General features: G+C 48.3%; 1 protein-coding gene across 2 annotated transcripts in view; it reads left to right on the forward strand.

Annotated features, from left to right (window-relative positions):
• NCKIPSD (NCK interacting protein with SH3 domain) overlaps positions 1–12,856 on the forward strand; it is a 328,023-nt gene that overhangs the window by 107,254 nt on the left and 207,913 nt on the right. The window contains exons 2-3 of one of the 2 annotated variants that reach the window (XM_069206217.1): positions 1,161–1,273; positions 4,142–4,340. In XM_069206217.1, coding sequence (XP_069062318.1) covers positions 1,161–1,273; positions 4,142–4,340 — 312 coding nt within the window. The remainder of the gene's footprint in view (positions 1–1,160; positions 1,274–4,141; positions 4,341–12,856) is intronic. The other variant, XM_069206218.1, reaches the window with a different exon arrangement.

Genomic DNA, 12,856 nt, shown 5'->3' on the forward strand with positions numbered 1-12,856 from the left:
GAGGGGGAAGACGTGTTACATATTCCAAATACAATCATCCATTATGTGTGTGTGTGTGTGTGTGTATATATATATATATATATTCCATCAAACTTCTCCACTTAAAGAGATGCGCCGTACGCCAAGGTTAGCAGCAAGGTGAGGCATTTTATTTTTCAAAAACCAAATGTTTCCTGACGCGTTTCGACTGTCACTATCAGCCTTAACCATAGGTATCTGGTTCTCCTGTTTCAAAATTACCACGTGATGAAAACGGCCATCCTTTTATCCTATGGCCTTAAAGTCATAGAATCACTTACTCTCCATGACATCGTATTTCCCTTGAGTGCTTTAATTAACAGTGTTACTGCAGTGTAATTATCTTCCTTATATAAGTCAAAGTACACTTTTTAATCTGTAAGTTTATATCGTGCTGTTGCATCTTTTCTCAGTTTCATAATTGCAATGTTCCATATATATAATAATAATAATATATATATATATATATATATATATATATATATATATATATATAAAAACTTATTCTAAATAACAGACTTAGGCCCATATTTATACTTTTTTAGCGCCGCATTTGCGTCCTCTTTTGATGGAAAAGCAGCGCAAACGTACAAAATACAATTATATTTTGTAAGTTTGCGCCGCTTTTGCATCAACAAATGACACAAATGCGGCGCTAAAAAAGTATAAATATGGGCCATAGTCCATGCCTCGGACCTGAAGTAACTGTGTTTCACACTTCTGACCAGACTTCAGGCCAACCTCGACAGTCTGGTGCATTGTCCTCAGTCTGGATAAATGTGCACCCCTTGGGGTTCTGCCAGTGCAGCGACAGGTCTTCGAGTGCCCTGGACAGAGAAATTGGTTCTTTGTCAGAGTTAACATTGAGTCCCACTGGTTTGTGCCCAAAGCATAATGGAACTGTCGACAGTGATTGCTTCTTGTGCTCAACCCGAACTAAGCGCTAAGCATTTTGGTGCAACCTTTGCAGATCTCAACTCTGTTTGAGAATTTGAAGCTGTTGGGTCGGTGTCAATCGTTCCGCTAAATTTGAAACTGGTTGAGACTCTGCTGAACAATAATAATAATAATAAACCCTTCGTGGCACTTTCATATGTTTGAAGCGATGACCTGCCTATGACCGCCCTGTCTTTCTTTGTCAGGTACAGGAGCAAGATGAGGTCCTGCTCTCCATTGACCGAGCTATTGAGGCGATCCACAACGCATCGATGAAGAACGGAGGCAAATACAACCTGGATCAGCGGGATGTCCTGCAGTAAGTACCAAGAGGCAGCAAGCTGGCGGAAGAGCTAGAAGTGTGGGATGTCTACTAGTAAACACCTGAGCAGGCTACAAACTGGAGAAACGGGTATAGGATAGGGATGTCCTACGGTAAGTACTGGTGGTGCCTACAAACAGGAGGAAGAGCTGGAAGTGAGGGATGTCTTCTAGTAAACACCTGAGCAGGCTACAAACTGGAGAGACTGATAGAGGATAGGGATGTCCTACTGTAAGTACCGGTGGACCAGCAAACAGGAGGAAGAGCTAGAAGTGAGGGATGTCTACTAGTAAACACCTGAGCAGGCTACAAACTGGAGAGACGGGTAGAGGATAGGGATGTCCTACGGTAAGTACTGGTGGTGCCTACAAACAGGAGGAAGAGCTGGAAGTGAGGGATGTCTTCTAGTAAACACCTGAGCAGGCTACAAACTGGAGAGACTGATAGAGGATAGGGATGTCCTATGGTAAGTACTGGTGGTGCCTACAAACAGGAGGAAGAGCTAGAAGTGAGGGATGTCTACTAGTAAACACCTGAGCAGGCTACAAACTGGAGAGATGGGTAGAGGATAGGGATGTCCTACGGTAAGTACTGGTGGTGCCTACAAACAGGAGGAAGAGCTAGAAGTGAGGGATGTCTACTAGTAAACACCTGAGCAGGCTACAAACTGGAGAGACAGAGGATAGGGATGTCCTACGGTAAGTACTGGTGGAGCCAGCAAACAGGAGGAAGAGCTAGAAGTGTGGGATGTCTTCTAGTAAACACCTGAGCAGGCTACAAACTGGAGAGACGGGTAGAGGATAGGGATGTCCTACTGTAAGTACCGGTGGACCAGCAAACAGGAGGAAGAGCTAGAAGTGAGGGATGTCTACTAGTAAACACCTGAGCAGGCTACAAACTGGAGAGACGGGTAGAGGATAGGGATGTCCTACGGTAAGTACTGGTGGTGCCTACAAACAGGAGGAAGAGCTAGAAGTGAGGGATGTCTACTAGTAAACACCTGAGCAGGCTACAAACTGGAGAAACGGGTATAGGATAGGGATGTCCTACGGTAAGTACTGGTGGTGCCTACAAACAGGAGGAAGAGCTGGAAGTGAGGGATGTCTTCTAGTAAACACCTGAGCAGGCTACAAACTGGAGAGACGGGTAGAGGATAGGGATGTCCTACTGTAAGTACCGGTGGACCAGCAAACAGGAGGAAGAGCTAGAAGTGAGGGATGTCTACTAGTAAACACCTGAGCAGGCTACAAACTGGAGAGACGGGTAGAGGATAGGGATGTCCTACGGTAAGTACTAGTGGTGCCTACAAACAGGAGGAAGAGCTGGAAGTGAGGGATGTCTTCTAGTAAACACCTGAGCAGGCTACAAACTGGAGAGACAGAGGATAGGGATGTCCTACGGTAAGTACTGGTGGCGCCAGCAAACAGGAGGAAGAGCTAGAAGTGTGGGATGTCTTCTAGTAAACACCTGAGCAGGCTACAAACTGGAGAGACTGATAGAGGATAGGGATGTCCTACTTTAAGTACCGGTGGACCAGCAAACAGGAGGAAGAGCTAGAAGTGAGGGATGTCTACTAGTAAACACCTGAGCAGGCTACAAACTGGAGAGACGGGTAGAGGATAGGGATGTCCTAAGGTAAGTACTGGTGGTGCCTACAAACAGGAGGAAGAGCTAGAAGTGAGGGATGTCTACTAGTAAACACCTGAGCAGGCTACAAACTGGAGAGACAGAGGATAGGGATGTCCTACGGTAAGTACTGGTGGCGCCAGCAAACAGGAGGAAGAGCTAGAAGTGTGGGATGTCTTGTAGTAAACACCTGAGCAGGCTACAAACTGGAGAGACAGAGGATAGGGATGTCCTACGGTAAGTACTGGTAGCGCCAGCAAACAGGAGGAAGAGCTACAGGAGACGCAGGTCATAGAGTACCTATTGGAGGAGGTGCGGAAATCCACAATGCATCATTGCGGAACCTGGGCAGATGCATCCTGGGGCAGAGTGATATGCTACAGTGAGTATCTCAAGTGCCAACAAACAGGACAGAGGTAGAAGAGAGATGTCATGTGGTAGGTTTGAGAGGTACCTGATACTGAGAGAAGAGCTAAATAGGGGGGGGGGGCTCAAACAGCAAGTACCAGAGGTGGCTGCAGACAGGAAGAAGGGACTGAGCAACCATATGAATAAAGCTGTTGTGGAGTTTCAGTGAAACATATTAGTCCAGTATTCAGAGAAAGTGGGAGGGAAGTTTATTTGACAATTTGGAACACATAGAAGAAGTCAGAAGTTTTGCATTTCTGGGGTTCAAGTTGTCTGACATTTTCTTTCGAATGCTGGTGTTTGTCAGTGAATGATCAGATGAACAGCCATGGGGAGAATAAGACTTTTCATGAAATATAATGGAACGTTTATATTCATTTGTGTCAAGCATTTTCCCCATTTTTTTTTTAAACCTCTTATTGACACTGAAATATTATCTCACACCCCCTGCATGATCTGAAACCCAGAAGTACATAACTGAGTTCATGTTCATACATTGCAGACTCTGGGGACAACAGCTGCTGTCCAAGGCTATGCAAGTTGATTTGGATGAAAGGTCCTTGCAGGTTTGTAAGGCACAATTTAAAAAAAAAAAAAAAAAAAAAAAAACGGTTACCTGTGAATTACATGCAGGCAAACCTTGCCATACACCATGATTCTGCCAGATGCTGGTGTTGGGTCTTTACATACCATTTTGACCACTAAAAAGCAGATTTTTGGTTACGGTAGTACCACGCTGTACGAAGTTGATCTATTTGCATGATTGTGCATTGAAGGAAGAACGCCTTCCACGCTTTAGTATTTCCTTTATGTCTGTCTATCCACAATTAGAAAGCTCATCCACCACCGAAAGGAGATCTTGTCTCGGAAGAACCACTCGCCTTCAAGCCAGAGGAGGAGCATGACCTCGTCCTCGAGTGACCACCACTTGGATGCACCACGCCAAGCCAATGGCATCTGTCGCACCGGCTATGAGCGACATCACAGCCTGCCAACGTCAGAGTTCCAGAATGAAGACGGCCCTTACCAGGTATTGTCCTGTAGCAATCTACATATTCTGCAGCCTGGTGTCCTACATGGATGATGTTTGAGCATGCAGATGCTTTCAGTGCTTGATGGAGAAGTATGTCATGGCTGTGTCTCGATCACCAAGCATGGAGCAGTAACTCAAGTCTTTTTACGTAATTACTCAGAAGTTGTAAAATCTGCCACTGTAGTTATCTGGAAGTAGTAGAATGTCTATAAAGTAGGCTTTTGTAAACATGGCTGTTTTATAGTCAATACCCAACAGGTTAGTCTACGCAGTGCAACTCAGGATGGTCAGATGTGAGATGTATGCACCATGGTTATTAACGTACACTTGTTTACTCAAGATTCATATGTACCCAAGTTTCCGGGGCAACCCTGGTCCCCCACTGCCTCGAATGCCACTCTGCCTCACTTTCACTTCCTCTGCTATGAAAACCTTTCTGCTTTTCCTGTTTTATTAAGAGATCGGAGTTTTACTTCCTTCTTTGCATTCTGCATGGTGGTTGCTGCTTTTGCAGGTTACTCTGCAGATGCCTGTTGAGTCAGATTTAAGATGTGAGTGAGTGTCCCTGTTCTGTCACTGTAGTGAATCTGCATGTGACAGGCTGTGGTGGCTGGAACCAAAGGCTTATGGCTAACTCCCTCTGCCGCCTGGAGCACCACGTCTCTGTGGGAGTAGTGATTTGTTCTGTATGGACCTCTTTGATCTGCGATTCACACATCCCTTAATAAACTCGAGTGTATCAGTAAAGACTTTGAAGACCAGGAAGGGAGCAAAAAGTGGAGCAAAATTCCAGTGTCTGAAAATATTTTGTAAACAGAGGTGAAGGCACCTGTGAGCTCCACCAGGTGGACAGATGGCAGAATCCTTGCAAGTGATGAGTAGCGGGACACAGATGACAGAATCCTTGCGAGTGATGAGTAGCGGGACACAGATGGCAGAATCCTTGCAAGTGATGAGTAGCGGGACACAGATGGCAGTATCCTTGCGAGTGAGGAGTAGCGGGACACAGATGGCAGAATCCTTGCGAGTGATGAGTAGCGGGACACAGATGGCAGTATCCTTGCGAGTGATGCGTAGCGGGACACAGATGGCAGAATCCTTGCGAGTGATGAGTAGCGGGACACAGATGGCAGAATCCTTGCGAGTGATGAGTAGCGGGACACAGATGGCAGAATCCATGCGAGTGATGAGTAGCGGGACACAGATGGCAGAATCCTTGCGAGTGATGAGTAGCGGGACACAGATGGCAGTATCCTTGCGAGTGATGCGTAGCGGGACACAGATGGCAGAATCCTTGCAAGTGATGAGTAGCGGGACACAGATGGCAGAATCCTTGCGAGTGATGAGTAGCGGGACACAGATGGCAGAATCCTTGCAAGTGATGAGTAGTGGGACACATGGCAGAATCCTTGCAAGTGATGAGTAGTGGGACACAGATGGCAGAATCCTTGCAAGCGATGAGTAGCGGGACACAGATGGCAGAATCCTTGCAAGCGATGAGTAGTGGGACACAGGTGGCAGAATCCTTGCAAGCGATGAGTAGTGGGACACAAATGGCAGAATCCTTGCAAGTGATGAGTAGCGAGACACAGATGGCAGAATCCTTGCAAGTGATGAGTAGTGGGACACAGATGGCAGAATCCTTGCGAGTGACAAGTAGCAGGACACAGATGTTAGAATCCTTGCAAGTGATGAGTAGTGGGACACAGATGGCAGAATCCTTGCAAGTGACAAGTAGCAGGACACAGATGGCAGAATCCTCGCAAGTGACGAGTAACGGGACACAAATGGCAGAATCCTTGCAAGTGACAAGTAGCAGGACACAGATGGCAGAATCCTCGCAAGTGACGAGTAACGGGACACAAATGGCAGAATCCTCGCAAGTGACGAGTAGCAGGACACAGATGGCAGAATCCTTGCAAGTGATGAGTAGTGGGACACAGATGGCAGAATCCTTGCAAGTGATGAGTAGTGGGACACAGATGGCAAAATCCTTGCAAGTGATGAGTAGCGGGACACAGGTGGCAGAATCCTTGCAAGCGATGAGTAGTGGGACACAGATGGCAAAATCATTGTAAGTGATGAGTAGTGGGAGACACATGGCAAAATCCTTGCAAGTGATCAGTAGTGGGTCAAATGACAGAATCCTTGCAAGTGATCAGTAGTGGGTCAAATGACAGAATCCTTGCAAGTGATGCGTAGCGGGACACAGATGGCAGAATCCTTGCAAGCGATGAGTAGTGGGACACAGATGGCAGAATCCTTGCAAGTGATGAGTAGTGGGACACATGACAGAATCCTTGCAAGCGATGAGTAGTGGGACACATGGCAGAATCCTCGCAAGTGACGAGTAGCGGGACACAAATGGCAGAATCCTTGCAAGTGATGAGTAGCTGGACACAAATGGCAGAATCCTCGCAAGTGACGAGTAACGGGACACAAATGGCAGAATCCCTGCAAGTGACGAGTAGCGGGACACAGATAGCAGAATCCACGCATGTGACGAGTAACGGGACACAAATGGCAGAATCCTTGCAAGTGACAAGTAGCGGGACACAGATAGCAGAATCCTCGCAAGTGATGAGTAGTGGGACACAAATGGCAGAATCCTTGCAAGTGACGAGTAGCGGGACACAAATGGCAGAATCCTTGCAAGTGATGAGTAGCGGGACACAGATGGCAGAATCCTTGCAAGTGATGAGTAGTGGGACACAGGTGGCAGAATCCTTGCAAGCGATGAGTAGTGGGACACAAATGGCAGAATCCTTGCAAGTGACAAGTAGCAGGACACAGATGGCAGAATCCTCGCAAGTGACGAGTAACGGGACACAAATGGCAGAATCCTTGCAAGTGACGAGTAGCGGGACACAGATAGCAGAATCCTCGCAAGTGACGAGTAACGGGACACAAATGGCGGAATCCTTGCAAGTGACGAGTAGCGGGACACAGATAGCAGAATCCACGCAAGTGACGAGTAACGGGACACAAATGGCAGAATCCTTGCAAGCGATGAGTAGTGGGACACAAATGGCAGAATCCTTGCAAGTGACAAGTAGCAGGACACAGATGGCAGAATCCTCGCAAGTGACGAGTAACGGGACACAGATAGCAGAATCCACGCAAGTGACGAGTAACGGGACACAGATAGCAGAATCCACGCAAGTGACGAGTAACGGGACACAGATAGCAGAATCCTCGCAAGTGACGAGTAGCAGGACACAAATGGCAGAATCCTCGCAAGTGACGAGTAGCGGGACACAAATGGCAGAATTCTTGCAAGTGACGAGTAGCGGGACACAAATGGCAGAATCCTTGCAAGTGACGAGTAGCGGGACACAAATGGCAGAATTCTTGCAAGTGACGAGTAGCAGGACACAAATGGCAGAATCCTTGCAAGTGACGAGTAGCGGGACACAAATGGCAGAATCCTTGCAAGTGACGAGTAGCGGGACACAAATGGCAGAATCCTTGCAAGTGACGAGTAGTGGGACACAGATGGCAGAATCCTTGCAAGTGACGAGTAGTGGGACACAAATGGCAGAATCCTTGCTAGTGACAAGTAGCAGGACACAGATGGCAGAATCCTCGCAAGTGACGAGTAACGGGACACAAATGGCAGAATCCTTGCAAGTGACGAGTAGCGGGACACAGATAGCAGAATCCTCGCAAGTGACGAGTAACGGGACACAAATGGCAGAATCCTTGCAAGTGACGAGTAGCGGGACACAGATAGCAGAATCCACGCAAGTGACGAGTAACGGGACACAAATGGCAGAATCCTTGCAAGTGACGAGTAACGGGACACAAATGGCAGAATCCTTGCAAGTGACGAGTAGCGGGACACAGATGGCAGAATCCTCGCAAGTGACGAGTAACTGGACACAAATGGCAGAATCCTTGCAAGTGACGAGTAGCGGGACACAAATGGCAGAATCCTTGCAAGTGACGAGTAGCGGGACACAGATGGCAGAATCCTCGCAAGTGACGAGTAACGGGACACAAATGGCAGAATCCTCGCAAGTGACGAGTAGCAGGACACAGATGGCAGAATCCTTGCAAGTGATGAGTAGCGGGACACAAATGGCAGAATCCTTGCAAGAGACGAGTAGCGGGACACAAATGGCAGAATCCTTGCAAGAGACGAGTAGCGGGACACAGATGGCAGAATCCTCGCAAGTGACTAGTAACGGGACACAGATGGCAGAATCCTCGCAAGTGACGAGTAGCGGGACACAAATGGCAGAATCCTTGCAAGTGACGAGTAGCAGGACACAGATGGCAGAATCCTTGCAAGTGACGAGTAGCGGGACACAGATGGCAGAATCCTCGCAAGTGACGAGTAACGGGACACAGATGGCAGAATCCTTGCAAGTGATGAGTAACGGGACACAAATGGCAGAATCCTTGCAAGCGATGAGTAGTGGGACACAGGTGGCAGAATCCTTGCAAGCGATGAGTAGCGGGACACAGATGGCAGAATCCTTGCGAGTGATGAGTAGCGGGACACAGATGGCAGAATCCTTGCAAGTGATGAGTAGTGGGACACATGGCAGAATCCTTGCAAGTGATGAGTAGTGGGACACAGATGGCAGAATCCTTGCAAGCGATGAGTAGCGGGACACAGATGGCAGAATCCTTGCAAGCGATGAGTAGTGGGACACAGGTGGCAGAATCCTTGCAAGCGATGAGTAGTGGGACACAAATGGCAGAATCCTTGCAAGTGATGAGCAGCGAGACACAGATGGCAGAATCCTTGCAAGTGATGAGTAGTGGGACACAGATGGCAGAATCCTTGCGAGTGACAAGTAGCAGGACACAGATGTTAGAATCCTTGCAAGTGATGAGTAGTGGGACACAGATGGCAGAATCCTTGCAAGTGACAAGTAGCAGGACACAGATGGCAGAATCCTCGCAAGTGACGAGTAACGGGACACAAATAGCAGAATCCTTGCAAGTGACAAGTAGCAGGACACAGATGGCAGAATCCTCGCAAGTGACGAGTAACGGGACACAAATGGCAGAATCCTCGCAAGTGACGAGTAGCAGGACACAGATGGCAGAATCCTTGCAAGTGATGAGTAGTGGGACACAGATGGCAGAATCCTTGCAAGTGATGAGTAGTAGGACACAGATGGCAGAATCCTTGCAAGTGATGAGTAACGGGACACAAATGGCAGAATCCTTGCAAGTGACAAGTAGCAGGACACAGATGGCAGAATCCTCGCAAGTGACGAGTAACGGGACACAAATGGCAGAATCCTTGCAAGTGACAAGTAGCAGGACACAGATGGCAGAATCCTCGCAAGTGACGAGTAACGGGACACAAATGGCAGAATCCTCGCAAGTGACGAGTAGCAGGACACAGATGGCAGAATCCTTGCAAGTGATGAGTAGTGGGACACAGATGGCAGAATCCTTGCAAGTGATGAGTAGTGGGACACAGATGGCAGAATCCTTGCAAGTGATGAGTAGCGGGACACAGGTGGCAGAATCCTTGCAAGCGATGAGTAGTGGGACACAGATGGCAAAATCATTGTAAGTGATGAGTAGTGGGAGACACATGGCAAAATCCTTGCAAGTGATCAGTAGTGGGTCAAATGACAGAATCCTTGCAAGTGATCAGTAGTGGGTCAAATGACAGAATCCTTGCAAGTGATGCGTAGCGGGACACAGATGGCAGAATCCTTGCAAGCGATGAGTAGTGGGACACAGATGGCAGAATCCTTGCAAGTGATGAGTAGTGGGACACATGACAGAATCCTTGCAAGCGATGAGTAGTGGGACACATGACAGAATCCTCGCAAGTGACGAGTAGCGGGACACAAATGGCAGAATCCTTGCAAGTGATGAGTAGCTGGACACAAATGGCAGAATCCTCGCAAGTGACGAGTAACGGGACACAAATGGCAGAATCCCTGCAAGTGACGAGTAGCGGGACACAGATAGCAGAATCCACGCAAGTGACGAGTAACGGGACACAAATGGCAGAATCCTTGCAAGTGACAAGTAGCGGGACACAGATAGCAGAATCCTCGCAAGTGATGAGTAGTGGGACACAAATGGCAGAATCCTTGCAAGTGACGAGTAGCGGGACACAAATGGCAGAATCCTTGCAAGTGATGAGTAGCGGGACACAGATGGCAGAATCCTTGCAAGTGATGAGTAGTGGGACACAGGTGGCAGAATCCTTGCAAGCGATGAGTAGTGGGACACAAATGGCAGAATCCTTGCAAGTGACAAGTAGCAGGACACAGATGGCAGAATCCTCGCAAGTGACGAGTAACGGGACACAAATGGCAGAATCCTTGCAAGTGACGAGTAGCGGGAAACAGATAGCAGAATCCTCGCAAGTGACGAGTAACGGGACACAAATGGCGGAATCCTTGCAAGTGACGAGTAGCGGGACACAGATAGCAGAATCCACGCAAGTGACGAGTAACGGGACACAAATGGCAGAATCCTTGCAAGCGATGAGTAGTGGGACACAAATGGCAGAATCCTTGCAAGTGACAAGTAGCAGGACACAGATGGCAGAATCCTCGCAAGTGACGAGTAACGGGACACAGATAGCAGAATCCACGCAAGTGACGAGTAACGGGACACAGATAGCAGAATCCACGCAAGTGACGAGTAACGGGACACAGATAGCAGAATCCTCGCAAGTGACGAGTAGCAGGACACAAATGGCAGAATCCTCGCAAGTGACGAGTAGCGGGACACAAATGGCAGAATTCTTGCAAGTGACGAGTAGCGGGACACAAATGGCAGAATCCTTGCAAGTGACGAGTAGCGGGACACAAATGGCAGAATTCTTGCAAGTGACGAGTAGCAGGACACAAATGGCAGAATCCTTGCAAGTGACGAGTAGCGGGACACAAATGGCAGAATCCTTGCAAGTGACGAGTAGCGGGACACAAATGGCAGAATCCTTGCAAGTGACGAGTAGTGGGACACAAATGGCAGAATCCTTGCTAGTGACAAGTAGCAGGACACAGATGGCAGAATCCTCGCAAGTGACGAGTAACGGGACACAAATGGCAGAATCCTTGCAAGTGATCAGTAGTGGGTCAAATGACAGAATCCTTGCAAGTGATGCGTAGCGGGACACAGATGGCAGAATCCTTGCAAGCGATGAGTAGTGGGACACAGATGGCAGAATCCTTGCAAGTGATGAGTAGTGGGACACATGACAGAATCCTTGCAAGCGATGAGTAGTGGGACACATGACAGAATCCTCGCAAGTGACGAGTAGCGGGACACAAATGGCAGAATCCTTGCAAGTGATGAGTAGCTGGACACAAATGGCAGAATCCTCGCAAGTGACGAGTAACGGGACACAAATGGCAGAATCCCTGCAAGTGACGAGTAGCGGGACACAGATAGCAGAATCCACGCAAGTGACGAGTAACGGGACACAAATGGCAGAATCCTTGCAAGTGACAAGTAGCGGGACACAGATAGCAGAATCCTCGCAAGTGATGAGTAGTGGGACACAAATGGCAGAATCCTTGCAAGTGACGAGTAGCGGGACACAAATGGCAGAATCCTTGCAAGTGATGAGTAGCGGGACACAGATGGCAGAATCCTTGCAAGTGATGAGTAGTGGGACACAGGTGGCAGAATCCTTGCAAGCGATGAGTAGTGGGACACAAATGGCAGAATCCTTGCAAGTGACAAGTAGCAGGACACAGATGGCAGAATCCTCGCAAGTGACGAGTAACGGGACACAAATGGCAGAATCCTTGCAAGTGACGAGTAGCGGGAAACAGATAGCAGAATCCTCGCAAGTGACGAGTAACGGGACACAAATGGCGGAATCCTTGCAAGTGACGAGTAGCGGGACACAGATAGCAGAATCCACGCAAGTGACGAGTAACGGGACACAAATGGCAGAATCCTTGCAAGCGATGAGTAGTGGGACACAAATGGCAGAATCCTTGCAAGTGACAAGTAGCAGGACACAGATGGCAGAATCCTCGCAAGTGACGAGTAACGGGACACAGATAGCAGAATCCACGCAAGTGACGAGTAACGGGACACAGATAGCAGAATCCACGCAAGTGACGAGTAACGGGACACAGATAGCAGAATCCTCGCAAGTGACGAGTAGCAGGACACAAATGGCAGAATCCTCGCAAGTGACGAGTAGCGGGACACAAATGGCAGAATTCTTGCAAGTGACGAGTAGCGGGACACAAATGGCAGAATCCTTGCAAGTGACGAGTAGCGGGACACAAATGGCAGAATTCTTGCAAGTGACGAGTAGCAGGACACAAATGGCAGAATCCTTGCAAGTGACGAGTAGCGGGACACAAATGGCAGAATCCTTGCAAGTGACGAGTAGCGGGACACAAATGGCAGAATCCTTGCAAGTGACGAGTAGTGGGACACAAATGGCAGAATCCTTGCTAGTGACAAGTAGCAGGACACAGATGGCAGAATCCTCGCAAGTGACGAGTAACGGGACACAAATGGCAGAATCCTTGCAAGTGACGAGTAACGGGACACAGATA

Source organism: Pleurodeles waltl, chromosome 9, assembly GCF_031143425.1.
Source record: "Pleurodeles waltl isolate 20211129_DDA chromosome 9, aPleWal1.hap1.20221129, whole genome shotgun sequence".
Lineage (NCBI taxonomy): Eukaryota > Metazoa > Chordata > Amphibia > Caudata > Salamandridae > Pleurodeles > Pleurodeles waltl.